This window comes from Capsicum annuum, chromosome 6, assembly GCF_002878395.1.
Source record: "Capsicum annuum cultivar UCD-10X-F1 chromosome 6, UCD10Xv1.1, whole genome shotgun sequence".
NCBI lineage: Eukaryota > Viridiplantae > Streptophyta > Magnoliopsida > Solanales > Solanaceae > Capsicum > Capsicum annuum.
Window position 1 is genome coordinate 252,624 of NC_061116.1, and position 27,192 is coordinate 279,815.

At 37.1% G+C, this 27,192-nt stretch overlaps 5 protein-coding genes across 11 annotated transcripts; 2 read left to right on the forward strand and 3 right to left on the reverse strand.

The window, feature by feature from the left end:
• Nucleotides 1–601: 601 nt before the first annotated feature.
• Nucleotides 602–7,827, reverse strand: LOC107855112 (ABC transporter B family member 21). 5 transcript variants are annotated; one of them, XM_016700100.2, is made up of 14 exons: nt 7,528–7,827; nt 6,925–6,998; nt 5,648–5,943; nt 5,525–5,579; nt 5,256–5,431; nt 4,898–5,119; nt 4,523–4,761; nt 3,891–4,416; nt 3,469–3,742; nt 2,158–3,047; nt 1,814–2,080; nt 1,458–1,721; nt 1,080–1,373; nt 602–1,009 (listed from the first exon to the last, which is right to left on the reverse strand). In XM_016700100.2, exons 3-14 carry the CDS (start codon nt 5,939–5,941, stop codon nt 659–661), a joined length of 3,852 nt encoding a protein of 1,283 aa, XP_016555586.2. In that variant the 5' UTR covers nt 5,942–5,943; nt 6,925–6,998; nt 7,528–7,827; the 3' UTR covers nt 602–658. The 5 variants fall into 5 exon arrangements, with proteins under 5 accessions (XP_016555586.2, XP_016555584.2, XP_016555585.2 ...); XM_016700098.2 differs by having other exon boundaries at nt 5,648–6,003; XM_016700099.2 differs by having other exon boundaries at nt 5,648–6,003; nt 6,879–6,998.
• A 3,318-nt stretch (nt 7,828–11,145) lies between these two features.
• On the forward strand, nt 11,146–14,435 carry LOC107855134 (two-pore potassium channel 5). Its single transcript, XM_016700133.2, has 3 exons — nt 11,146–12,334; nt 13,889–14,070; nt 14,192–14,435. Exons 1-2 carry the CDS (start codon nt 11,286–11,288, stop codon nt 14,034–14,036), a joined length of 1,197 nt encoding a protein of 398 aa, XP_016555619.2. The 5' UTR covers nt 11,146–11,285; the 3' UTR covers nt 14,037–14,070; nt 14,192–14,435.
• A 329-nt stretch (nt 14,436–14,764) lies between these two features.
• On the forward strand, nt 14,765–19,624 carry LOC107855109 (chaperone protein dnaJ 72). 2 transcript variants are annotated; one of them, XM_016700090.2, is made up of 7 exons: nt 14,765–15,054; nt 16,475–16,559; nt 17,234–17,326; nt 17,954–17,984; nt 18,766–18,792; nt 18,882–19,017; nt 19,123–19,624. In XM_016700090.2, the coding sequence occupies exons 2-7, from the start codon at nt 16,494–16,496 to the stop codon at nt 19,175–19,177; spliced, it is 408 nt and encodes a 135-aa protein (XP_016555576.1). In that variant the 5' UTR covers nt 14,765–15,054; nt 16,475–16,493; the 3' UTR covers nt 19,178–19,624. The 2 variants fall into 2 exon arrangements, with proteins under 2 accessions (XP_016555576.1, XP_016555577.1); XM_016700091.2 differs by lacking the exon at nt 17,234–17,326 and having other exon boundaries at nt 14,901–15,054; nt 19,123–19,319.
• Nucleotides 19,625–19,638: 14 nt separating this feature from the next.
• LOC107855108 lies at nt 19,639–22,000 on the reverse strand. The gene has a single exon (XM_016700089.2). The coding sequence runs from the start codon at nt 21,998–22,000 to the stop codon at nt 19,907–19,909; it is 2,094 nt and encodes a 697-aa protein (XP_016555575.1). The 3' UTR covers nt 19,639–19,906.
• A 1,128-nt stretch (nt 22,001–23,128) lies between these two features.
• On the reverse strand, nt 23,129–26,509 carry LOC107855137. 2 transcript variants are annotated; one of them, XR_007056313.1, is made up of 10 exons: nt 25,832–26,301; nt 25,057–25,090; nt 24,810–24,968; nt 24,609–24,698; nt 24,227–24,292; nt 24,046–24,137; nt 23,916–23,963; nt 23,728–23,835; nt 23,369–23,468; nt 23,129–23,329 (listed from the first exon to the last, which is right to left on the reverse strand). XR_007056313.1 is itself a non-coding variant. In XM_016700137.2 (9 exons), the coding sequence occupies exons 1-9, from the start codon at nt 26,116–26,118 to the stop codon at nt 23,432–23,434; spliced, it is 921 nt and encodes a 306-aa protein (XP_016555623.1). In that variant the 5' UTR covers nt 26,119–26,509; the 3' UTR covers nt 23,129–23,431. The 2 variants fall into 2 exon arrangements, 1 of the variants encoding a protein (XP_016555623.1); XM_016700137.2 differs by having other exon boundaries at nt 23,129–23,468; nt 25,832–26,509.
• Nucleotides 26,510–27,192: the final 683 nt, after the last annotated feature.

The following is a 27,192-nucleotide window of genomic DNA, read 5'->3' on the forward strand; positions in this document are numbered from 1 at the left end:
TTTTCCTAAGTTTTAGGATTTCAATTAGCTTAGAATTGTATATTATAAAAATCCGTTCCTTAGTTCAATTAAATACACACCTAAAATACCTCATATTAAATATTTTTACTGCATTCTTTCTCCTTCTTTTTAGTTCTCTATTTTGTCGGATGACTTTTTGTTTTAAAATATGGCTTCATTGGTTTACCTAGATGGTGATGGTGAGCGAAAAGTTGCATAATGTGAGAATTTTTATGAAAGCAAATTATCATATTGTTTTATTATAGTTTATAGATTGTAGATGAATGTTGGTTGACTTTGAGAAATTTTTTATATAAATGTTAATTTTAATTGCATTGTTTTGATATCTTTATTAGTGTATTGTTTTATTTTAATTTGCAGGTAGTCGATTAATGTCGGTCAGCTTTGAAGAATTTTTTTAGGTAAAGATTAGGTTTAACTACATTATTTTAATATCTCTATTAGTGTATTGTTTCGTGGTAGTTTACAGGTCGTAGATGGATGTTGATCAGCTTTGAGGAATTTTTGTGTGTAAATGTTAGTTTAATTGTATTGTTTTGATATGTGTATGATTATAATTAAATAAACACATGTTTATCAATTTAAAGAAATATGTAACATTTGAATTGATTAAAACTAGTTACAAGCATTAGTAGAACTAGGAAGCAGTCATGTGGAGGGCTACTAATGAGGAATAAAAGCCATCTTTGATATTGATAAGCGTATCGTGTTTCCCTTTCTCGACGATAACTCCATTTTTGACGACAGCAATTACATCTGCTCCTTTGATGGTGGATAATCTATGTGCTACAACCACGGTTGTGCGATTTACCACCACTCGATCAAGTGCATCTTGAACTATTCTCTCTGATTCTGCATCCAATGCGCTCGTCGCCTCATCTAATAGTAGGATTTTTGGATTTTTTAGTATGGCTCTTGCTATAGCGATTCGTTGCTTTTGACCACCTGACAGCTGAGTTCCTCGTTCTCCTACTGTCGTTTCATAGCCCTACATACATGCATTTTCGAACTTAAAAGACTGACGATAATAAACAAGAATGGTGAATACTCAAACCAACCTGTTGCAAACCGCTGATGAACTTGTGGGCGTTTGCTAGTTCTGCTGCTGCTAAAATTTCTGCTTCGGTTCCATTTCCTTCCTTTCCATAAGCAATATTGGCTCGGATTGTGTCATTGAACAATACTGGTTCTTGGCTTACAAGCCCCATTTGCTGCCTTAGCCATTTTACCTGCAACTTCTGAATCTCTATTCCGTCCAGCAAAATCTGGCCTGCCTCAGGATCATAAAACCGTTGCAGCAAAGATATTACGGTAGACTTTCCACATCCGCTCTCCCCAACCAAAGCAACCGTCTGAAATATCAACTCAATTAACCAGTAAGGCAAACTTTACATGCCTTAATGATATCGAGATGGAATCAAACAGGAGTAACTCACCTTTCCACTGCGAATGGTCAAGCAAAGATCTCTTAAAATTTGAACATCTGGCCTCGTTGGATACTTGAAGCTTACGTGCTGCAGCTCAATATCTCCCTTCACTGTGTCCAGTGTCATACCAGAATCATCACTTGGATCTATCTTTGATTCCCTGTCTAGAATAGCAAATATGGAAGCAACGGCACTCTTGGCCTTGCTTGAATCTGGAGCCAATGAGCTTGACTGGGAAATTCCTATAGCTGCCATCGTCAGCGCAAAGAAAACCTGCCAGGTTACAAATGCTCCAAATTAGCCTCATTACAGACATTAACTAGAATCCTGAAAAAGGAAAATGTAACAGAAGGCATTGTTCATACACGGAAGACATCTGAGAAAGTGATTTTGCCATCCTGAACAAGTCGAGCTCCCGCATAAAAACTGGTTGCATATACCAAAAACAGCATAGCAAATGATACACCAAACCCTATCCCGCTAATCAAACCTTGCTTTATTCCCGCCTTCAATGGGCCTTCACACTTTCTTCTGTATATTTCCATCACCTTCTCTTCTGCACCAAATGACGCAACAGTTCTTATACCTCCAACAGCATCATTCGCAACTTGACTTGCTTCCTCGTACATCATCTGTGAAAAGTACAATTAATCAGTACATCAACTTCATTCACTATTATATAAGCTATATGATAAAGATTCGAACAAACCTTTGCATCTGCACTGAACCCTGTCATGAACTTGATTTGGATATATCCATTCATTCCAATTAAAGGTATCATAGCAAGGATGATAAGCGCCAACTGCCAACTCGCTTCAAAAGCAATAGCTAAACCTACAATTGCTGTTGCACCATCTTGGACCAATTGAGCAAGTGCATCTCCTACTAAAGCACGCACTTTGGCTGCATCGGCAGAAAGCCTAGCGCCAATCATTCCAGTGGAGTTATCAGATTCATCAAACCATCCTACCTCCATGTGGACCACCTTCTCGAAGCACATTGATCTAATTCTTCTTATCAACTTACAACCAGCTATACTGAAAAGGTATGTCCTTGCAGGAAATGCAATTAAAGTAACACCTCCAATAAGAAGAAACATGAGAGCCCAAAATTTTGAGTCCTTCCTTAGTTCATGTGGTGGCTCATAAAATGTTTTGATCACGCTAGAGAATAAGATGCCGAAAATTGGAAGTATAGAACCATTAATAATTGCAGCCACTGTTCCAATGATGAGCACGGGTAACTCGGGTTTGTTAAGATAGGCTAGGCGACGGATGGGGACCTTTATTGGCTTTGCAGATACTTCCTGGATACCCTTTTCTGTGTCTGCATTAGCTGTTTCAGGTACACTAAGTCCAGAAGGTACACCAAATGATATGGATAGTGAACGACGGCTGCTATTTCCTACGCCAGATGAACTCCGACTGAGAGATCGTAATAGTGATATTCTTTGACTTGACTGTCTACCAGATCCCATAGACTTATTTAAGCTGTCCCTCTCATCTAAGCCTGATTTTTCTGTTTCTTTGTTCACTTCTTGTAAGCATATAAGCTGAGAGTACGCTCCCTCAGGATCCTTGAGTAGTTCGCTATGTGTGCCTGAACAATCCACAACAACGGCATTAAAGGGAATGTTCGTGTCTTTCTTTTAAGAAATTATTACGACGGAAAAGGAATTCTCAGTTGAAGTGGCCTTTAAAGCTCTGCTAGGAAAGCCTTACAGATTAAGGAAACAAGGCTTAGGTTCATAAGAATCTGCAGCGATTGAAACAAAACACACAAATAATAGCTTAATACTAATGACAAAGTTCTTGGTTCTTGTTTGGATGTGTCTGAAACCCAGACAGCATGAATTTGTCATTTAATATGATAACCAGACAACTACAACAGACTCATTAGTGTATGTTGTTGAATAATAGTAAAGTCAATATTGATGATTATCCGGAGGTCAGAGAACAGCATATCTTACTAAGTCCATATTATTTTATTTTGAGTTAAATAGTCTTATATGGTTCAGTACCTTTTTCAACAACTTTTCCCCGATGAATGACTGCAATCATATCAGCATTCCTTACTGTGCTCAATCGATGTGCAACTACGATGGTTGTTCTGTTGATCATAATTCTATCCAATGCTTCTTGTACCACTCTCTCAGATTCTGCATCTAATGCACTTGTTGCTTCATCTAACAGTAATATCCGTGGATCTTTTAAAATTGCTCTTGCGATGGCAATTCTTTGCTTTTGCCCACCAGAAAGTTGAGTCCCATGTTCTCCAACCATGGTGTCTAGACCCTAAACAAAGAAGTTATTTTCATGTAAATGGTAAATGAAACACGGTCATTTTAAGACGATCAGGAGCCAACTAAGTTGATTACAGAAAAAAGCTGAAAGAAGCAACACAGATATCTGAAAGATGACCGGAGAAAGTTCAAAAGAAAACCTGTGGGAGTTTATCGATGAACTTTGCCGCATTTGCTAACTCAGTTGCAACTTTGATCTCTTCAGCAGTAGCGTCGTGCTTGCCGTACAAAATATTTTCCTTAATGCTTGCTGTGAAAAGCACAGGTTCTTGGCTAACGAGACCAATCTTTCCCCTGATCCACTTAAGCTGGAAGTCCTTGAGATTAATTCCATCTATCAGAACTTGACCAGATTGAGGATCATAAAATCTTTCTATCAGACTTACGACTGTTGACTTCCCACTTCCACTTTGCCCAACCAACGCTGCCGTTGTGCCACTTGGTACAAATAGTGAAAATCCACCAAATATTTGTTCATCAGGTCTGGCTGGGTAACTGAAATACACATCATTCAATTCAATATCTCCACGGATGTCGTCCAATATTTTTCCTTTGGTATCATAAGCATCTATCTCCGGTTTTCTCTTTATGGTTTCAAACATCTTGAATGCTGCAGCTTGACCTGCAGCGAATGCAGACATACACGGAGATGCCTGCCCCAGGGACCTGACATAGAAATATTTAACCATAACGCATGAGTTAAAGCTTAGAAAATCACATAAAACAAAGTCATCGTCAATTTAAGGAATTTAGTAGTTCAAAAAATACTCACATGGAAGCCGTTAACACGGCAATAATTACATTGAGAACTTTACCACCAGTATATCCTTTGTCCAAGATGAGCTTCGCACCATACCAGATAGCCAACGCGTAGCTGCAGTATATAATAGAAAAAAGTGAACCAAGACCTAATCCTGTTGCCAGCCCTTCATTTGCACCTGAATGGTAAGCTTTAATTAGGGACTTGTTATAGTCGGCCACAGCTTGCTTCTCTCCTGTAAATGATGCAACCTGAGGAGGAAACAAGATACATATCATACTTCTACCGATGGTGATTTTCAGAGAAGAAAGTGAAACGTAGATTGCTTTACTCCCCTACAAATTTCATCACATCATGGCATCTCAACAATTTAAACTTATGACATACCGTTCTAATGGAGCCAATTGTCTGTTCAACCACCGTTGCAGCCTTGGCATAAGCATCTTGTCCTCTGGACGACATCTTAGCTAGGACAAGGGACATCGCCCCACCAGATATGACAAGTAGAGGAATGACGGATAACATGACAAGCGTGAGAAGCCATCCCTTGGTAAATGAAATGACAAAGCCCCCAATGAATGTTGATATCAGCTGTACAAATTTCCCTACCTGCCGCAGTTAAGGAAGTAACATCAAGTATCGAAAGAGCAATTATATCCTCATAAAGGATTTTTTATGCAGAAAGCAAATTATGCAGTGGTTTCACTAGGAAGGACTTAGTAGAGTTGCTTTACAGCATGAGTACCTTCTCGCCCATTGCGTCTTGTATAAGAACAGTGTCACCAGACATCCGCCCAACCACCTCTCCCGTATTTGTTTCCTTATCATAGAAAGCGATATCTTGTTGCAAAATAGTTTTCAAATAGAGACTCCTTATTCGAGAAGCCTGTCTTTCACCGGAGATCATCCAACACGCAACCTCTGAACAACACTCATATTAATTTAAACTTCAATAATAATTCAAAATTGGCTATGCTTAGTAAAGGCAGAACGCTCATCAGAATGAGAACTTACGAAGAAATGCAGCTACACCACATCCCAAAGCTAAGTACACAAATTTTAGCGATACCTACATGAGATTAGACAATAATTAGAACATCTCATTTTACTATTCAGTTGAAAGGTAAAGTCTATTACCTTGGAGACTACGCGAAGCACATCTTTGTTATTTTGGTTTTGTCCAAAGGAATCGGTCAGTTCTCCAAAAAGAATTGTCATAAGGGGAAGGGACAATCCATTACCGATAGCTCCAATAGTTCCAACGATCATCAAAACTACATCATTAGAATCAGCAAATGAGAAGAGCTTGTAAAAGGGAACCGTCTCCTTTTGTTTGGTCTTGTCTGATTCCTTCTGGCCTGTATTATTTTGCCCTCCTGATGATGATGAGGAAGCTTCATTGAGTCCTGTATTTCCATTCCCTTCAGCCATAGCTGTCCCAATGTTTGTCACAACACAAATTTAGACCTCTGATGACCGGTTAGTAATCAGGCCTGATCAGAGACAAGTAGCATTTTACTAAAAGCATAATAGAAAACACACAAGGGAAGAAAGCATTATAATGATTTTGACAAGGATAGGCATAATGGTAAAAGTGAAGGAAGCCATCATATTTCTGTTGGTGCATGTGACGTAAGTTGCACGGACTCTTCACTTTCGATGCTGCATTCATGTCGGATTCTCCAAAAATACACTACTTTTGGAGAGTCCAACACGCGCTCCTTGATATTTTTGAAGAGTCCGAGCAAAATAGCATGTGACATACAAATGTATCAATCAGAAAAAATAATACTCCCTTCCATTTCAATGCTTTCATTTGTTCAACCATCTTTCCTTTTTAGTCCGTTTCGAAAAGAGTACTCTTTCCCTTTTAGCAACTCTTTAATTCGAACTTTCCACATGACACATTTAAGATGACAAGATTAAAGGACATTATCTTTAATTTTAACACCACTAGATCCAAAGTGTTCCTTATTTTCTTAAAGTTCGTGTCAAATCAAAACAGGTCAATCAATTTGAAACGAATAGAGTGGATCAAAACCAACATAGAGGAAGCTCACCCAAACCCCCACCTTGGGTGTTGAGGGCTAGTGAGGGTGGGAGAAATGAAAAAATATATACTCTAGTAAGAAGGGCAAAGTTACTTCAGACTCTCCAAAAATGTTGCCGCACCCATATTGAATCCTTTGAAAATACACTATTTTTGGAGTATCCGACACACGCCCATCGACATTTTTGAAGAGTCCGAGCAACAGGGGCGGACCTATATACATTTTTTTGGCATTCCGGCACTCATTAAATCCGACGTAAATTAGGTATAATTATGTAAAAAAAAGTACAAAAATTGATACAAGCTTCAAAAAGGCACCCAGTAAATCAAGAAGATTGCTGATTGCTTTAGTTTTCAGGCGGACCTTAAACCTCTGAGCGTCAATACTAGTATTCGAACCTCACGAACACCCACGACCCCTAAATCTTGAGTCCGCCACTGCCGAACAACATAAAAGAAGGGAATAACAACAGTTACTGAGAGGGTGAGAGAGAAATGAAGAAAAAAATTTTAGTAAGAAGGGAATAACAACTAATCATATGAACACACGTAGTAGTAATAGAGACATGTTGAAAGATTGAGACAAGGTGGTGGGTAGTGGATTGTGAGTGGAGAGAAAGGGAACAACAACAACAAAAACCCAGTGTATGTGGGGTGTGGGGTAAGATGTACGCAGTCCATATCACTACCTCCGGAGAAAAAGCAAAGCTATTTTTGATAGACCCCAGCTCAAGACAAAGAATGGTAGCGAATACACAATAAAAGCATAAAACAAGATGACACAACAGAAATAAGAAAAGTAATACCCTACACTAACGTACCAAAGGCATCCCCACCCTAGCCTTCTATACACTATACGCGGTGTCGGGGAAAGCAAAAAAAAAAAAAGAAAACATATAGGAAGAAGGTAGTAAAGAAGGCATAGAAGAGAAAGGAGATGTTTAACACAAACCATTGGAGAGTATACCTGATCTGAGTTTTTCTTGTTCTTCTTCAGACAGTTACTGTCTGACAGACAGTTGTTGAGTTTGATGTAATTGTCAAACTAGGTTGTCTTGTAATGGGGTCTGGCTTACACTTTAAGGTTGTAAAGTGAACTTACACCAAGAAAATGAAGACTCTTTGTATTTGGAAGATATCTCTATAGTCTAAAACTCTCTTTCTATACGGCTGCTGCCCAACTACTGCCGTCTAGTGTACTCCACTTTCTTTTTATTGACCTTATATACTATACTACCAAAAAAAAAATGATGCAATCATATATTCTGTACTATTGTTTATATAACTTGGAATTCAAAATATAACAAAGTAATGGTCTAAGTTTCTTGTATCACAAGGTGTACTTTTATCAAGTATTATATTGAATAACATGCATACGTAGGTGCTTAGCTAAGCTTTTTGCTTGGAGTGGAAATGAAGTTAATAATACTTTTTTTTTTTCATTCGGTGTTCGGTGTTCGCATTGGAGCCCCGACTAATCTGGATCGCGCGTTGCAGGGCCCATTAAGGTGGCAGTGCTCCCACCAGAGTTTTTTTCCATACCCAGAGTCGAATCCTCGACCTCTGGTTAAGGATGAAACAACCTCATCCACTGCACCACAACTTATGTCGATGAAGTTAATAATACTAATACATACACACAACTTACTCAGCAAGTTATAAAGTTTGACATTTGACAAAGAAATGTATTATTATTGCCACTTTCTATAGCTATTGTTGCCAGGAAATTGCCTTATGTATACTGTCTGCCAACTAAAAAGTGTCACACTTAAAAGAATTTATGTTCACATTAAGCGGTTACTTCAAGACAATAAATGCATGTCATGTGTTTGGATTCAGAATTCATTTTATTTAATCATAATTAAGTAACATATATTTCACTTCATTAAATGATCACTTAATCATAGTAAATTATAGTATTAGTTTGGTATAAACACTGGATGTGGATAAAGAGAGAGTTTTGCTATTAATAAAAAGGGCGGAGTCAGCCTTCTATTCGAGGGTTCGGTCGAACCCCCTTCGACGAAAAAATATACTATTTATACATAATTAAAATTATTTTTTATGTGGTTATAGTAGGTGTTGAACCCCTTCGACTAAATTTTCTTTGAATATGGAAATCCCTTAGTTGAAATCCTAAGTTTTCTTTGAATATGGAACCCCTTTCGTTGAAATCCTAGCTCCGCCTCTGATTAATAAGCTTCTTCAAGTTTTCAATTAGCAAAATGGCTTACCTCTATTTTCGCATTTATCGGATTGTTAATTGATTTGTCTATATATAGGTCGAATCGATAATCAATTTGTCGTATTGATAATCAATCTGTCCATATGTAGGTCGGATCGACAATCAATTTGTCGGATCGATAATCAATCTGTTTATATATCGATCGAACAGATAATAGATCTGTCTCAAAAATTGGTCATTTCTAAAAAAAAAAAACAAAAAAAACTTGTAGTCTATTTAATTAAAAAGAAGACTTAAAAAGGTCATTTAACAAAAGATCCCGTGGATAAAATTATACTACTTGTTTTGATTTGACACGAAATTTAAGAAAATTAAGAAAACCTCGAATCCTTATGGTATTGAATTAAAAACATGTCAAATGTACCAAAATGCACTAATCTTGTGATCTTAAATATATCGGAAAATTGAAATTAAAACGTTGTTAAAATAGAAAAAGTTTATTTTTTTAAATAGATTAAAAACAAAAAAAGTCATATAAATTGAATCAAATCTTTTTGGAGTTATAACAAACCCCATGCCAACTACTTCTCCATAAGTCCTACGTCTTCTCCAAGTTTAGAGTTTTTGCTTCTTCTAAAAATTAAAAAAAAATAAAAAAAAAAAGTTGGAGGAGTTTAGTCAAACTTTTTGAAAAAAAAAAAAGAAGGTGGTTTTGTATAATAGTCAAAGTTATTTTTCGAAAATTTTAAAAAGTCATTTTTGGTCAAAAAATCACTTTTCGAATCTTGGTCAGGCAAGTTGCTGCTCTAACATCGATAAAAAATATTTTAAAAATTAATTAATCAAACGCAAATTATCTTTCTTCGATAATACTTTTTCGAAAAAAACTTTTAATAAGAAACAATTTTTTTAAAATAAGATCTCGATATGGTGATTGTGGGAATTGGTGGTGATAGATTATGTTATGCATGTGATAACAACTATGTAAGTAATGTAAATAAACATCTTAATAATAGTAATTTTTTATTATAATTATAGATCTTGGTCGTTCAAATCTATTCAGACTATTAAGTAATTAAAGAAAATATACTTAATAATTAAGTTTCGAATTATCAAACGAATTCAGACAAAAAAAAATGAACAAACTTAATGATCGAGAGAGATGTAAATTATTAAGATTGATACATTCATTAAGTGTAAACACAATTTTACTTTTACCTTTATTGATCTCATTCAATTTAAAAAAGAAGAAGATAATAACACATTTTTTGATAAAGGATAATTTGATAAATATTATCAAGTCTTCCCTTATTTCTTAAACTCTGTGTCCGGTCAAAAGACGACACATAAAATGAGACGGAGGAAGTATATTTTTTGTATATGATCTTCAAAAATTGCAATTTTCATTTTTTTCTCAACTAATTTTCTATTTCAATCGCCCAAATGGTCATATGATATTAATAAGGTTTTTATTTAATGCTAAAGAAAACTCCACATAAAAATTTATTTAGATTTTGTTATTTTATTTTTGGAACAATATAACCTGTTTTTTTTAATGCTAATAAAATATTTTAATATAATTATTTTTTTTTATATATAGCATGTGTTATAGTGCTCACGACGATAGGCCCCATGACACCTCGTTATTCGTCATGTCCCCCATGTTATGCAATACAAATATACAATAATCAAAGCAACTTCTAAACAACTTTAAAAATATATATTAAAAAATGATCAGTTAAATTTTCAATTTATGGGTAATAATTTGATTTCCCTGCCCTTTATTTTATTATTTATTTTTTTAATTTTAAGAAAGAAGTATGATTTGGGAAAGTCCCACCAATTATGTTTCATCAAATTATTGATAAAGTGCCACCCGGCCAAGTTTTGTTGATTGTGATTTGCTCAAAAATAAAATTTCTCAATCATATACAAAGTAATATATATTACTTTGTGATGCAACTCGTCCCTAACCCTGCTCATGCTCACAGGGCATAGGAGAGTGTGGAGTAATAAAACGTATAATAGATCTTTGTGATTCAACTCGTTCCTGACCCTGCTCATGTGCATAGGGCATAGGGGAGTGCAGAGAGTAATATTACGTATAATAGATCTCTGTGATTCAACTCGGCCCTTACCTTACTCATGCGCATAGGGCACAGGGGAGTGCAGAGAGTAATATTACGTATAATAAATCTTTGTGATTCAACTAGTCTCTAACCCTACTCATAGGGCATAGGGAGTGCAGAGAGTAATATTACGTATAATAGATCTTTGTGATTCAACTAGTCTCTAACCCTACTCATAGGGCATAGGAGAGTGCAGAGAGTAATATTACGTATAATAGACCTTTGTGATTCAACTCATCCCTTCACCCTGCTCATGCGCATAGTGTATAGTAAGTATAATAGATCTTTGTGGTTCAACTCGTCCCTGACCCTGTTGATTGGGGAGTTTAGTGATATTTTAATCTAATCTAATCGAATCAATACCTAACATTATTTCTGCCTTCAATTAACCTGAGCTCCTATCAATCATCAATGGATGGTCAATCACTAGTTCAAACACATCCTGTAACTGAATCAACTCCGATCAATTTCGCTTCTTCCTCCTCATCCTCGTCCTCCGATTCTGACGATGACTTTTTCGGCTCATCTTCTTGGCCTTCAACTACTTCAGCTGCCTCCAACTTACTGCCTCCTAAGAAGAAACTCCGCAGATCAAGAACAGCTCCTGCATTGGTTTCCGTGAACGATCTCTTTGAAGAATCACAGAACGAATTCGAGCCTACTTCTCTCGTCAGACAGGCCTCTTTTCTGCTTGTTATTTACCTCTCTCTTGGTGTTACCGTCTATTACTTCAACCGCGATCATTTCTCTGGAACTGAAAGTACTTATCATGTAGTTGACGCTCTTTACTTTTGCATAGTCACCATGTGTACTATTGGCTATGGTGATATTGCTCCAATCACCCCCTTCACCAAACTCTTTGCTTGCGTATTCGTGCTTGTTGGCTTTGGTTTTATAGACATTTTGTTGAGCGGGGTTGTCAATCACGTGCTTGACTTGCAGGAGAATTTGATACTCTCCGGCAGTCAGGTGCAGGTGCAGGGGCAGGGGCAGGGGCAGAGGCAGTTAGGTAGTAGCGACCACAAGCGCGGAGGATTCGGATTCGGATTCGGATTTGGATTCTCGGCCTGTATGGATTGCATAGTCGATGTAGCTAAAGGCAGAATGAGAATAAGACTGAAGGTGGGTTTAGCACTCGGAGTTGTGCTTCTGTGTATCGGGTTGGGTTCGTTGGTGTTGTATTTCTTCGAACATTTGGATGGAGTCGATTCAGTTTACTTGGCGGTAATGTCAGTTACTACAGTTGGATACGGCGACAGGGCTTTCAAGACTCTGCCTGGAAGACTGTTCGCTTCGATTTGGCTTTTGGTTTCAACACTTGCCGTGGCGCGAGCTTTCTTGTATCTGGCTGAGGCAAGGATTGACAAGAGGCATAGGAGACTCACCAATTGGGTGTTGCAGCGCGAAATTACCATCGATGATCTGCTTGCTGCTGACATTAACAACAATGGTTACATAAGGTAAATATCACTTTATTTCTTTCAATCCAAAATTCACAAAACAATACTAAAGTTTTGGTCCCCTTTGAGTTGTTCATCAACTCTTTAATGATATGTGTGGGGTTAGGAAGTTATGTATCATTAGTCATACATTGTTTTTGTGGTTTGATGAGGACTTGACATTAGGTTTCACTCCTTCATTGAGTCATGGGCATAGGCCACATCATGGGGGCTACATATCTTTCACTATAACATAAGTTCCCAATTGCCATATATGGTGAAGTTGTGTCTGGACATACGTTTTACTTGGAAGATTTTGAAATTTTGTGAGTTGAAGTTCTGAAAAATCCGAAAGCTGATTTGACCTCGTTTTTAGGAACTTGAAAATAGTTGAAGATGTCTATCGAAAACAACTTCTCTACTTCTTCGAAGATAGCGCTATGGACTGCGTACATTTTACCCTCCCCAGACCTCACTTTGGGTTTGTTGTTGTTGAAAACAGTAGAAGACATTTGATCAAATTTCATTGCCAAATAGATTTTTGTAGATAAATCTTCAAAATTTGATCCAAAATCTATAGCCTTACATGTAGCTTTCCAATTCCTTCACCTAACAATTTGGGACTTTGGTTTGCACACTCTACAGTCTCCCCCTCAAACTAAGTTCCACGTAGCCTGTCGCCACGATCCACGGATCAATTACCGAGATTTATTGTGTGTCACCCACACCTAACAATCTCCCCCTCAAAGTAAGTTCCATATAGCCTAACACCATGATCCATGAGTCACTTAGATTCACTGCGTGCCACCCACATCACCTAAGTATTTTATGGTAACCGAAGGCCCCCCCCAAATTAGCTTCTTCTCATGTATCTCCAAGCTCGCAAGGGTACAAAACCGAGTCCGCACACCATCACTCCATACGCTTAGGTATCAAACCGAGTCCACTGACCATCATTCCATAGGCTCGTAAGGGTATCAAGCCGAGTCCACACACCATCACTCCATACTCATCCCGTTGAACCTGGACTCTGATACCAGTTGTTGGGCTCAGTTGGTCCAAAGACACTCTTATATGATGTGATATTGTCTACATTGGGCCAAGCCCGCCTTTACACTATTAAGAGATCTTACACCTACATGCTTCCCAATCGCTTCAGCCAACTAGCCAATTAAGAAGTCTCAGATGTACTAGCACTGCATCAAAGATGCAGTCATCGATTCTCCCGAGAGGTCACAGTTGCCGCGAGCAAAGATATTAATGACGAGGAAGGCTTTTTTGTTATGCTACTAATACTTGCTCTGCTATTCTGCCCAAGCCTGGCTGAGGAAGAGTTACGGGGCGTAAAACAAAAAAATATGCCGATCGGGCATACTATGTGTAATGATTCCCCCATTCACGATAAATAAAAAGAGAAAAAGAAAAGCCATTCCATTTCGATAAAAGACCCACACCCAAGTTCCATAGCTTTTGGTTCGCTATCCCGATCGTGGGATTTGGATTTGCACACCCAACAGAAAGACATAGTTTGAATGAAGCAACTAAAAACCCTTTTTCTTTTGCAATGCTACACAGGAAATCAGAATATGTCATCTACAAGCTCAAAGAGATGGGAAAGATCAGTGAGAAAGATGTAAAGCAGATATGCAATCAGTTCAACAAGCTTGATGAAAGCAACTCTGGGAAGATAACATTACACAGCCTCCTGCAAAGTCATTTATAGCTCAAATTGTTTAGCCACCATTAGTTAGAAAAAGGTATATACAGTGTATATCACATGTATTACAGTATATACAGTGATATACAAGTGTTATATAGTGTATGTTCTTGTATATCATGTATTTCAAGTGTTTACCCTTTTGCCACACTGTGTATCAGGTAAGGTCGACGTACATTCTACTCTTTCCAGACCTCACTTGAGGGATTACACGGTGAAGCGCCAACAAAGATGTGTGGGATAAGGATTTGGGACACTTAGGATTTGTGTGATACAAAGAAAGAAAAAAAAAATTAGATGTTCAAAATGCTTCATGTTGTGGTATTTATTGAGGGTTGTATATATTCTGTAAAGATTTTATTGTTATATTTATGAAAGTGGAATAATATTGTTAGTGTTAGAAAATGTGGATTTATCATCGTATTTTTTTTTATATAAACATGTTTCTATGCAAGCGTTTGACTATAGATTTCCACATATGTTTTTGGAAAATCAATTTTGATGAAGTTTAGATCGAAGTTTCAAAACAAGTTTTGTCATAGTTTTTGTAGCTAGCAAAGTGTAAAATTAGCCGAGCTCGATCATTAAAAAATGTCATGAAGTATTGCTTGTAACTTTTTTTTGATCTTTTTATTTTTCTTTTCGAAGTGACCATCCCAAATTCTCTATTTCTTTTCTCGGAAAATATCTTAAAAAGTATAAATTAAAAAATAAAGTTTTAAATCAGCCAACACCAATAACATACTGATAGAAAATAGAAAAATATCCTACTACAATTTAAAAAAAAAAATCATTTTTAAATAGTGCATTATATAATTACGTAATTTTAGAAACCTATATTTTACAAACAAAATAAATTTTTATTTATGAGTTAAATAATATATTTTGAGATATGCATTATATTAAAATATTACTATACTTTTTTTTTTTTTAAATATAAAGTGTAATAAATAATTGGTAGGCTAGGAAAGGCATTAAATCACAAAAAACTTTCTCATCTTCATTCAGTTCAGCTCAATCTCAGGTTTGATTTCTATGTCTATGTCTATCTCTTTATATTATTATTGAATTTTCCTTTTCTTTTTCCTACTAATTTTAATTTACTTAATTTTGATTAGTGATTTGATTATTAGAAGAGCTACTAGTAATTTCTATATGTCAATTGTTCCAACAAAATTAAGAAAGGACAAGAGCAAAATTCAACTGCTCCATGTGTTAAAAGGATGAGTTAATGGTCAAAAACACACCTAAACTGTCTCGTTATTTTCTAGTTTCATACCTGAATTATCAGATGAGCGAGTTTCTCTACCTGAATAATGGTGATATTTCAGGTAGGAAAAGTGAAATATTGAGAGTTGAGTTGTGTTTCGATAAATAGTTGGTGACAGTGGTGGATCCAACTCATAGCGAGAGGGTTCCGAACAGTGGCGGACGTAGAATAGAAGGGAGCCCACATCCGCTACCGTAAGGCTTAATTACATAGAAAAATTGCCAAAAGTTATAAATATTAATAGGTGAGAACCTATAACTAAACCAAGGGATAGCTTAGTGGCAGAAAAGGAGCCCTTTGGAACCCACAAGTTTAAAATTCTAGACCTGCCTCTGGTTCCGAACCCCCTTCGATGGAAAATTATACCATGTATACAAGTTTAGAATTATTTTTCATGTATATATAGTTAACGCTGAACCCTCTTCGACTAATTATTTCGTTCACATTTTTCGATTTTGAACCCCCTCAATTAAGATGCTGGCTCCGCCACTGGTTGGTGATAGTTCAGGTAATAAATTCACAGATGATAGTATTTCTGAGATCATCCGAGTTATCGGTGATGGTTTTCTTGCTAGAATGAGTTTAATTTCATAACAATTAGAATAATTTAAGAGATAAACTATCTTTAATTCAAGTAGAGATTAGCATCCAGTACCACCCCGTATTGTGGTCAAAGTTGCTACGAAATCCAACATCACAGGGGTCCTATTACTCCTTGAACTCAATTTTAGGTATTTTTGTTACGCTTTTGTGCTGATGTGACACCTTTCGTACATAAAAATGGGGCCCACGTCAGCTAAAAAGATTGACAAAAATATGCTAAAATTTAGTTTGGGGGTAATAGGGACCCGGTGAAGTTGGAGTGGATCGTAGCAAATTTGGTCATAGTTCAGGGTGTACTAGATGCTTTACTCATTCAAGTAATCTAGAGGTTTCCTATAAATAAACCCGCGAAGTTGATTGGTTTTCATGGCCTCACCATTTTGCAGGCAGAGGCGGAGCCAGCCTTGTTTAGGTGTTCGGGCGAACCCCCTTCGATGGAAAAATATACTATTTATACATGATTAAAATTATTTTTTATGTAGTTATAGTAGGTGTTGAACCCTCTTTGACTAAGTTTTCTTTGAATATTGAACCCCCTTAGTTGAAATCCTGGCTCCGCCTTTGTTTGCAGGTACAGTTAGATACTCAAGATGCTGACGGACGAGGCAAAACTCTTGCTAGGCTTTCCTACTAATTCTTGCCCAACTGCTTGTCAGGTACATGTTTGTCTATGTATGCATAGAAAGGTGTCTGGCATGCTTGTTTCATATATCACTGCATTTTAAGAGACTATATAGATATCCTTTCCAACTCGTCCGTTTTTTCAGTTACACACCTAAACTTTGTGGGGTTCCTCGTATCCTTGTCCTTGTCCAAAATGCATCCGTAACCCCCTGACAAGTGACACACTGAATACCTCTATGATTCGGCAAGCAATGCACATGGGCCAACACGTGTCAAAATACTAGAAAAGAAAAAAAAAAGCTACTTTGATATTCGAATACTAACCCCCAAAGCTCTTTCCAGCAACCTTCAACTCCTTTCCTCTTTACCAAATCAGAATTTCCATGCTCTTTCTCCTTGCAATTCTGACGAAAATATGATAAGAAAGTCTCGTTTTTGCTCCGCCTTCTCGTTTATAATATTTAAGTGCTCTGTCTTCTCATGAGTGATGTAATATGTCATTACTCTCTGTTCTTGAGTACTTTGTTTTCAAGCATCGCGTCTTGTAGTTTTTACCTGTGTACTTCCCGTAGGTTAGGATTTTTTACCTGGGAACAGGGATATGGAAGTGGGGAGGGTTAAAATCTAAGCAAGAGAAAAGATGTATTATTGCCTGTGAGCTTCCATTTGTAGACTAATGATAGTATCATATGTCGAACAAATGTAGGTCAAAGCTGCTTATAGAAGGAAGGTATGGGAGACTCATCCTGATTGCTTTCCAGTTCATCTCAAACCTAATGCAGAACTCAAATTTAAAATGGTGAGCTTTCCACTTTGTAGGCAAAACAATTCGCCGCCCCCAAGTTCCTAGTCCGTCGTTCTCCCTTGAAACAACTGCCTTATCAAATTATAATGTTTTGCCAAATGTTTATTTTCGTCTGTTCTTCTTACGATACCTGCTGGTCCTTTTCGATGTAATTTCATTTTCATCAGCTTCGTAGAACAAATATTTCACTAGGGACTAACAAACATACTTTGTCGTGTATGTGAAGTGGCTTGTTCAACAGTTTCTCCATTATAAACTTGCATTGGTCAGTCGGTTATGCCCAACCAAGGTAGTCTTTTGGGACCATTTGAGTAGAGCGAAGAAATAGTTATTGCCGTGAGAACCATTATCTGTATTGATCGTTTTGGTAACTCTCATGTTGTATGAATTTCTGCCGTCTTTTTTGCCCCTTTTACCCAAACAAACAACCCATTTATGATCAGCGTAAAGTTTCAACGCAAAAATAAATAGCCTCGTCTTTGGGAGTACTTAATAACTTAAGTGGAGACGATGCATACTTCTACATTCTTTATGAAGATATTTATGTGCTCATTTCTTTTCTATGATCTTTTATTTGATTGGTCGTTGCTTCTGAAGTTTAAAATGTGTGTGTGGGTGCAGATTTCAGAAGCATACACTTGCCTGCTTTCTGGTAAGTCTCACATCTTTGTACATCTGCAACATTGCGATAAGCTAAGAAGATTCATTTACTTGCTTGAAATATTTATTGCTGAAATGCCAAACTAATATGACTTTCAACGAAAGAAAGAACCTCGTTGCTCGTTTTGCTTACAATATTGTTTCTTTTCTCCACTCATCTTGTCCCCTTTTAAAAAAATTATTGTGTATGGGAAGATGCGGATCATGTATTTTTCACTGCTTTGCCGCAAAATTATGGCCCTCGACTCCTCGGTGAATTCCATGATTGATGTGGCCTGGATACTACATAGTGATATAGCTGAAGTAATGTTGAGTTGGAGAAGAGGAAAAGGAGTTGTGGGAAGTAGCTCTTCTCGACTTCTTTTGGCTAATGTGGACAGTCCAACATGATACCTTGAAATATTGTAGCATTTTGCTGATGCCTAACGCAGACTCTTCTTCGATTAGTCATGTCAATAGTGTTCTTTAGGTGTTTGTTGTATATAAGTACTTCAATCCTATATTGTCACATTATGGCTCACAGAAAGAAAACACTGATTTCATATGCCCTGTGTGAAACATGATATTGATTTCATAAAGCCAATGTGCCATTTGACAACATCAATTGTCTCTGATGTTTGACCACATATCCTGGTTGAAGTTAGAGAAGTTAAATATGCTGTAACAACTATACTTGTAGGATGGAAAACGCTACATTTCACCCCAAACTTTATTTCTTAATGCATTATCTCTCTTAGTTGGGTTCATTTTCTCACTTTGAATTTGAATTACAGGTGCAAGACGAGAAGGTGAACATGGAGGTAAGCTACTCTAGAAGAAGCTCTTTATCGTGTCCATGTGGGATTAACCCGTGATCTAATTAGAAAGACGTATGTTGTTTTGCTATCAGTTGGATATTCGCGTGTTGTAAGAAGAGGAGTTCCTCGAGGAGGAAGAGGAGGGAGGAGAAACCATGCACTGATAGGACTTCCCTTTCTTTTTATCATTCTGGGAACTGCAGCACTGGGAGGAACAAATATCGCCAGGTATGTATGTTGATTCCGAATTGTGAGATGGCCTTTTGTTACTTACTACATCTTCGTTTAGTGAGATGATCTGAATAGATGTTTTCGTTATACCTTCCACATCAGGTCCTACAGAAAACAGAAGGCAGATTATCCTTCTCATAATCCTTTTCTCCCTTGATTAATCGTAACACACAGTGTGTATAGATATGGTATAGTCCTGTATGAAATGTAACTGATTCAACAAGCACATTTGTGTACTTGTGAAGTTGTTCATAAGGTCATGAATCCATTGAAGCAATAATCCTTTTATCTGTTGTATTTGCTTCGCGCACGACTGTTGCACATTTGGTAATTGAAATTCCCCATGTTGGTCTGGAATCAGCTTTTCTCCATGTTGAGACGTTAAATTTGCACATTTGGTAATTGAAATTCCCCATGTTGGTCTGGAATCAGCTTTTCTCCATGTTGAGACGTTAAATTGTTAGCTCGTTCTGTGCTTCAACTTAAGTGTCATCCCTCTGCTACTTCATATCGGTGGTGTGAAGTAGACCCTTGTGGTCCAGCCCTTTCCCAGACCTCACAGATAGCGGGAGCTTTAATGCACTGGACTGCCCTTTTTTTTTTTTTTTAAAATAATTATTTAGGATCAAAGGTATCAAATTGCTATAAATAAATGCGTCAGGGTTCATCATTCTGTACAAATCTTGCATTGTTTATTCCATCCTACAGGTACTAAAAATAGATGAGCACGTACCGAAATACTTATTGTTGTCAGCCATACAAATAACATAATATATGAACTCATGAGAGAGTAGCAAAAGACATCGGGGACGGCACGGCTAAATTGAACCCTCTGTTCTTATTTGTATGTACTAGCGGAAAAGAGTAGTTCCGAATGATCTTTTTCTCAACAATTCATCCATAGTACATCATCGAATTGGCCCTTCAACTTAATTGCTGCTGCAAGTACGTTCTCTTCTATGTTAGGTATAGTTGACGGGTGCCATGCCGGAGTTCCATTCTCATATGCGTTCCAAGTCAGTCGTCTCAACCCACTCCCATCCAACTTCACCAAATATAAGTCACCGTATGGTTGGTACTGGTTCGGTAGTGACACTGGTTCTGCTGTTACTCCGCCCAAGTTGCCTGTGAACAGAAGCCATTCGCAGTCCTTACTAAAGGATACGTGGTTTAATCTCTCCTTGTCCACTTCATCGGATTCCTCTGGACCCGCCACATGAATCCTCCGAAGACCTGTGCCGTTGGGATGAATCACGTAAATGCTGAAGCAATCTACGTTATCTGGATTGTGCCTGTTGGAAGAAAATGCAATCAGCTTCCCGTCAGGCGACCAGCTTGGCATTGTATCAATCCATGGCCCTTCTGTTAGCTGACGGATTTCTCCACCCTCCAGCTCTCCCTTAACCGCGTCAACAATATACAGATTTTTGTGTCCTGAACGGCCTGAACGGAATACAACATGCTTTCCATCGGGCGAGCAGGAAGGGAAGGCATTATTCCCAGTCTCCTCTTTTGTGAGTATTTCTATTTCCACTGGAATTTCCCTGCAATCATCCTTAGTTAGATTTGACGAATTGAATGTAACTCGCGCGATTTGAACTGTTGCTTTTACAGAGTCGAATACAGGTCCGACTGACGTAAAAATCACGTCGGGTTCAGCTGGAGACCAGGAGTTGCCGAAAGCCGTGCGGCCTCTGAACAATGTCCACTTCTTGGAACCATCTGATTTGATGATTTCGAGTCCTGAATTAGCATTGAAATCATGATTGAACGCGATAAAATCACCCGATGGAGAGAAGGAAGCGAATGATCCATTAAGCCTCAGCATTCTCAGTTCCTTTTGTGGCGAAATTACCGGGTTCAAGTAAGGAATCGTTGCATCTCCTGATGACGAATCTTCGCCTCTGAATCGATGATAACCGAGAAACTTCCCTTCAGGAGAGAAGAACGGATTGTAATGGTGTATGTTCGGGTTAAGCAACTCGGTCACCGGATGGAACTTGTGAGACTCCACATCGAAAATCTCAATGTGGCGATACCTCTTCCCTGGCCTTCTGGTAGCCATAGCAATCATTTCTTTGGACCTGTGTGAGGCTGCAGGAGTAAAGCAATGCACACCAGGAGGAGTAACTCGAACCGGATTTTCAGCACGCAAATCGAACAAATCCTCAGGCAAATCAACTCTATAAATGCTCCACCAACCATCATCACCTCGTCGATGAAAATAGATGGTCGAATCACCAGACCAACTCGGCCAGCCACCGTGTCTACACACTACTGTCCTCTTATCTGGTTCAGATTCAGTAAAAACAATAATATCAGTAGTCAACTCATTGAATTCACGAACATCCCAACTACGCTCCCCGTATGATGCAACCGCTATCAGCTCTCCCGACTGCGAAATCGCTGGACTGTAATCAACACAGCCGTAGGGCGTCACGCGAATGATCTCGATCTCATTACTCTCATTACCATCGTTCATATCAGCAGCATAAAGACCTGCAGAGCTGTTGAATATCTTCGGTGACACCTCGTGAGCAGAAATGTAGTAGACACGTCCATTCGTGACGAATGGACGGTCTACAAACAAGCTATCAACAGGAACAGGAAGCTTTTGTATGTCTAGTTTTGAGGAACGACGTTGCAAGTAAACGGCAGGTGCACCTGATCTCTCAGATACGAAGACGAGTGTCTCGTCTTCGTCGACGAACCGGCCGTTGTAGTTCACGGAGGCACCGTCTGTAAGACGGTGTTCCTCCATAGCAGAACAGTTGAAGAAAATAAAAGGAGATTTGATTGAGAAAATATCGAAACCATAATTGGTTCTACCAACAGTAGAGAAGACAATAGAACCATATGGTAGTAGTGTATGTGGTGAATGTGAATCCATAATAGTAGGAGTAGTATTACAGAGAAATCTGAGGTGCAATTGAAAATGGCGAAAGAGGGTATGTAGATGGGGTCTCTTTACGTTAGGCATGACGTTTGTTTTTTGTGTTTTATTTTGATTAAATTTGGATAATAACAAAAAAAAATCGACACGTCACATACAAGTGTCTCATCCTAAATGATTTCAAGAATAATTTAGATAAAAGATCTCAAGAATAAAATAAAAATAAAAATAATTATTTTTTAGTATGTCAAAAGTGACAAGTAAAAATAAAAATAATAAAAGCAAAAAGATGAAGTGATAAGTTACTCTCTCTCTAAAAAAAATTGATCTACTTTGACTTGATATAAAATTTAAAAAAATAAAATTTTTAAATTTTGTGATTTTAAATTAAAGTTTCTTTAATATTTTTTAATTTTATAGTTTTAAATATATCAAGTAAAAAATTAAAATTAAAGTATTATAAAGAAAAAAAAGTATTATTTTTTTTTAAACGAAGAAAGTATAATTTTTTAATAGGTAAAAGTGACGAGTAAAACTTAAAATAATAAAAGCAAAAAGATGAAGTAATAAGCTTTTAGTAAAGTAGTGGGACCCTTGTTTACGTATTAATAATTCAATTCAAGCCTTATTATAAGGAATACTTAATAAAGTTTACTAAATTATTCTTTATCAAAAAATATGTCAATATCTTTTTTTTAATTAAATGGGATTAATAAGAGTAAAATAATAATTGTGCCTTTAAAAAGTTACCAAATAAAAAAAGACGTCACTTATTTTGGGACGAATTAAAAAAAAAATGATGACACATTATTTGGGACGGAGAGAGTACTACACACCTAATCGTCATCCTCATGGCAAACAATATGAATTTCGTCAGTTTGGATTTTAATTATAGAAAATCTCAATAAAAGGAAGTTCGGTGCATTAAAATTATCATTATACACGATGTTCGAGAAAGAACCCCACCATAAGAGTGTATCGTATGCAGCCTTACCTTGTATTTCTGCAATATTTTATATAATTATTGAGATACAAAATTAGCTCTTAATACATTTTTTTATTTGTAAAGATACATAATTAGCTTCCAACATATTTTTTTCTGATTTTGTATTTGTCAGATACATAATTAGTTGGGATTTTTGTAATTTTTGATTTTGGATCTGTCAGATACATCATTAGTTGAGATTTTTGTAATTAGATTAGATATCTGTGTAGTTTAGTAAGTAAGGTGTATGTTTATGTTGTTTTTATTTCACAAATCACAATCCCACCTGAAAATGAGGCTCAAGAGAGGCAGGCACCATTTGTGTTGAAGTTTGTTTAGTAATAGGCACTACTAAGACATGTAATTACACTTCCACTTATACATACAACCACCACCACCTATGTTGCTGGACTCTTCAAAAATGTCGAAAACTAGTGTATTTTTTAAGGATCCGACATGGGTACGACAATATTTCTGGAGAGTCTGAACAACGTAGACAACAACAGCTACCTCGAATTCAGGCTTCGTCTGCCTCAACTATGCTTCTTCTCCATTGCTATCTCCCCGCCACTGCCATAACATGGACGAGATACATTAGCAAAAACATAACGCGCAGTTGTCTGAACCAGTGGTATATCAGTGAAGGCGGCTCAGTTGAACATCCTTCATCGAAAAATAATAGTGTGTATATAAGTGAAAAGTTTATCGTTTTATACATATATGTTAAATCGTGAACACCATTGATCTAAACCAAGTTTAATAACCAAGAACTTCATATTCTTGAACATGGAAACTTTCTGAAAAACTGCAGGAAGCTCAGTAAGACGACCTAAGAAATGTCTCTGGAAACAATCTCGAGAATATTCTGTCTTTAGCTCTGATAAGCAGACCGTATAGTCCGTAACAAGGGATGTGAACCAGAGCCATTCCGAAATACCTGAAAATCAATTTTCCGTTTTAGGATATTCAAATCGGAAAAGAGTTAAAGAAGGTGAAACACAGAAGGCATGTAGTTACCATAACGGCGCCCATGGAGTGTTGAGTTCCAAGAAAGGATACGGCCACCTGCACAACAGGACACTTGTATAAACCATAGACGATATATATATGTCTGAAACGCGTGCGTGATGGGTACATATCTACTTACCAAGATAAGCAGCAGACATGTAGACTCCACTGGAAAACAACGTAAGAACAGCTCCACAGTATGAAATATGTGAAACCAAACCAAGTAAATTGCTGAAACACAAAACAGTCGTCGCCTGTTAGACTTACAGGACTCCGAAAAACTTGTTGAGGTTAGACATGGGAGAAAGTGTTGGACTTACTAGATTGCTGAGGACTGAATCAAGAAGAAGAAACACAGCATTTACAGAATGCATTAATCCAATTAGCTGCCATGCCAACAAAAGTTAACGATTAGAACAATTAGTTGAGTAAATGGATCATCTATTTACGTTGAGTTAGTGATACATCTGAGGTTGTAACTTTCATGTTGCACAGACTTGTGAATTCAGAATGCAGAAGGATACTCTCAGAGTATAGTGTCAATTCTTAGCTAGTTAGATCGCGATTAGCTAGTAAGTATGCTCAATGTTGTAAGATGAGAACAAATATGTTAGGGAACAAAAGCATTGTGGTCATCCAAACGAAGATAACTAACATAACATAACGCGTATAGTGCAGCATTTCAAAGCGAAGATGACTCACCAGGGTGAGCTTAAAATTTTCACCCGTCATAAATGGGAGCAAAAGACACCAGAAGACAATATCCGTTAGCATAACAGCACCTGCACAAACCTGTGAGGACGAAAAGCATTAAGCTTGAGTCAAAGTTCTAATAGCAAATTCACGCGAATTGATCAAATTCACTCCAGGAGCTATGAAATTTTCGCAGTTTTGGACACTAACCTGATACATAATGAGCATCGAGTTTTCCCATAATCCGAGCTGTTGCTCAGAGCTATTCTCTTCAACAGCTTTTTTAAGAAATTTATCTCTCTCCCCGGGCTGGGAAAGGGGATTTCGTGTATACAACCAGCATCCTCGGGCCGATATAATAGTTCCCAGCTGCAATTACATATTGTGATTCAGCTTTGAATCACTAAAAATGGAAAGAGAAATCAGCTATACAAGAGAGTATAATATGTGTCCATACAGCAAAATAGATTCCAACCAAAGCAAATGTCCACCTGAAAAACAATAACTAGTATTTAGAATATCAGATCAGATCAGATCAGTTGAGAACTAATATGTAAAATTCTACTGAATTGCAGAATCTAGTCTGAAATTCCAACAAAGGGCAGCCCGCCCGGTGCACTAAAAGATCGTGCTATGTGCAGAATCCGGTGAAGGGTCGGATCACAAGGGTCTATACTAATATTATGCAGCCTCATGATGCTATCTACCAGAGGTTGTTTCCACTGCTTCAACCCATGACCTCCTGATCACATGACAACAACTTTACCAATTTTGAGAATTAGTATGTAAAATTCTACCGAATTGCAGAATCTAGTCTGAATTTCGAACAAAGGACAGCCCGATGCCCTAAAAGATCCCGCTATGTGCAGAATCCTATGAAGGGTCGGATCACAAGTATCTACAGTAATACTATGCAGCCTCACCATGCTACCAGAGGCTTTTACCACTGCTAGAACCCATGACCTCCTGGTCACATGACAACAGCTTTACCAGTTTTGAATTGCAGAATCTAGTCTGAATTTCTAACAAAGGACAGCCCAGTGCCCTAAAAGATCCCGCTATGTGCAGAATCCGGGGAAGGATCGGATCACAAGTGTCTATACTAATACTATGCAGCCTCACCAGCTGTTTTCTTAGTCACATGACAGGAACTTCACCAGTTACTCCAAGGCGCGACTAACTCAGAACAAATACATAATATGTAGATAAAGGAAAGAAGATTAAGTACTTACTGTGTATAGAACAAGAAGACAAAGAATCCCAAGTTAGCAACAGTCTGATAAAGCAAAAACACCATAGCAAGAAAAGCAGAAGCTCTAAAGCAAAGAAGCCAAATAGGATGAAGATTTCTCCAACATGGAATCCACAGATCAGTTGACTTAATGATGTTTTGTTCATTCATTCTTCTTCTTCTCTTACTAATGATGAGCCTCAATGCAACTACTGTTGGAATAATGAAGATTACAGCACAGATGGCCACTTGCCATTGAAACCAGTAGTCTAAGCTCATGATCGACATGTCTGCTTCTGCTGCTTCAATGGAGAAAAAGAAGAATAAAAAAAGTTATTGCAGTAGTAGTAGTAGATGGAGAAATCAAGAAGATGATGGAGTTTCCATTTTTTTTTACTTTTCTGCAGGCATCTTTCTAGAATAAAGATATGTAAAACAGCTGAAAAAAATAAAGAGTGGTTGGCAGTTGCCATTTCTGAACTCATCCTTTTTCTTTTTAGTTACTGGTTGAACTATACGTGTGCGAGTTTTTTATCTGAACTATCACTAATTTATCAAAATATGTCTTAATTATTAAGGAGTCGTTTAGTAGCCGGTTAAAGCTATGCTGGTATTACTAATGCATGGATTGGTTGTGATTTATGAACGAATTTATGTATTATTTTATGTAGGAATTAGTTATGCGGATTTTTGTTATTTACTTACATTTTTCATGTATAACGTATTTTGCCTTCTATCGTGCAGGAAATAGTACATAGATTTGTTTATAACTTATGCATATATTAGTTAGTTATGTTAATTTTTTATTTATAAATCAAATATTATATCTATTTATACATGAATAACTTATTTTTTATCCACATTGTATAAGTAGTTTAATAGTACATAAATAACATGTCTCATTCTCAATTAATAATTGTTTAAATTAGGTGTGCCCTTCAAGGTTTTTTTGGTAAAAATACTTTTCAACAATATTCTTTTGGGAAAGACTAATCATTAGTGTTATTGTTTTTATAAGTTAGCTAATTAAAAGTAGTTAAAAAATGTCATGTTAAAAAATAGTTTGAGGTTTGAAGTTTGTTTTATGATTATAAATTATCCATATAACAATGTTAAAGTTGATGATAAGCCATTAGCTTATTTGATTAAGGTTAATGAATAATGACTTAAATGCTCTTAAAAGTATTCAAAAAATATTCAAATTTAAAAATACTTTTTACATTTAAAAAAGGTAACGTAACTTATTTTGGCGTTTTGAAATCACGAAACTCTTGTTTTTGGGGTCATGAATTTGGTCTTTAGTCATGTGTATTTATTAGTACATGCACATTTTTCTTAATTTGGCGTGTCAATCAAGAACAG

Bases quoted from the DNA above. Each gene is read 5' to 3' on its own strand.
- LOC107855112 (XM_016700101.2), bottom strand. From the start codon at position 5,941: ATGGCTGAAGGGAATGGAAATACAGGACTCAATGAAGCTTCCTCATCA. The intron at 5,120-5,255 runs GTACTCATGCTG...TAACTGCGGCAG, and splicing joins AAGACGCAATGGGCGAGAAG to GTAGGGAAATTTGTACAGCT. The intron at 1,374-1,457 runs GTGAGTTACTCC...TTGATATTTCAG, and splicing joins TGACCATTCGCAGTGGAAAG to ACGGTTGCTTTGGTTGGGGA.
- LOC107855109 (XM_016700090.2), top strand. From the start codon at position 16,494: ATGCTGACGGACGAGGCAAAACTCTTGCTAGGCTTTCCTACTAATTCT. The intron at 17,327-17,953 runs GTGAGCTTTCCA...GTGTGGGTGCAG, and splicing joins CAGAACTCAAATTTAAAATG to ATTTCAGAAGCATACACTTG. The intron at 19,018-19,122 runs GTATGTATGTTG...CTTCCACATCAG, and splicing joins GGAGGAACAAATATCGCCAG to GTCCTACAGAAAACAGAAGG.
- LOC107855137 (XM_016700137.2), bottom strand. From the start codon at position 26,118: ATGTCGATCATGAGCTTAGACTACTGGTTTCAATGGCAAGTGGCCATC. The intron at 24,138-24,226 runs GTAAGTCCAACA...TTTGTGTTTCAG, and splicing joins ATTCAGTCCTCAGCAATCTA to CAATTTACTTGGTTTGGTTT. The intron at 23,836-23,915 runs GTAACTACATGC...ATTGATTTTCAG, and splicing joins ACTCCATGGGCGCCGTTATG to GTATTTCGGAATGGCTCTGG.
- LOC107855108 (XM_016700089.2), bottom strand. From the start codon at position 22,000: ATGCCTAACGTAAAGAGACCCCATCTACATACCCTCTTTCGCCATTTT.
- LOC107855134 (XM_016700133.2), top strand. From the start codon at position 11,286: ATGGATGGTCAATCACTAGTTCAAACACATCCTGTAACTGAATCAACT. The intron at 12,335-13,888 runs GTAAATATCACT...AATGCTACACAG, and splicing joins AACAACAATGGTTACATAAG to GAAATCAGAATATGTCATCT.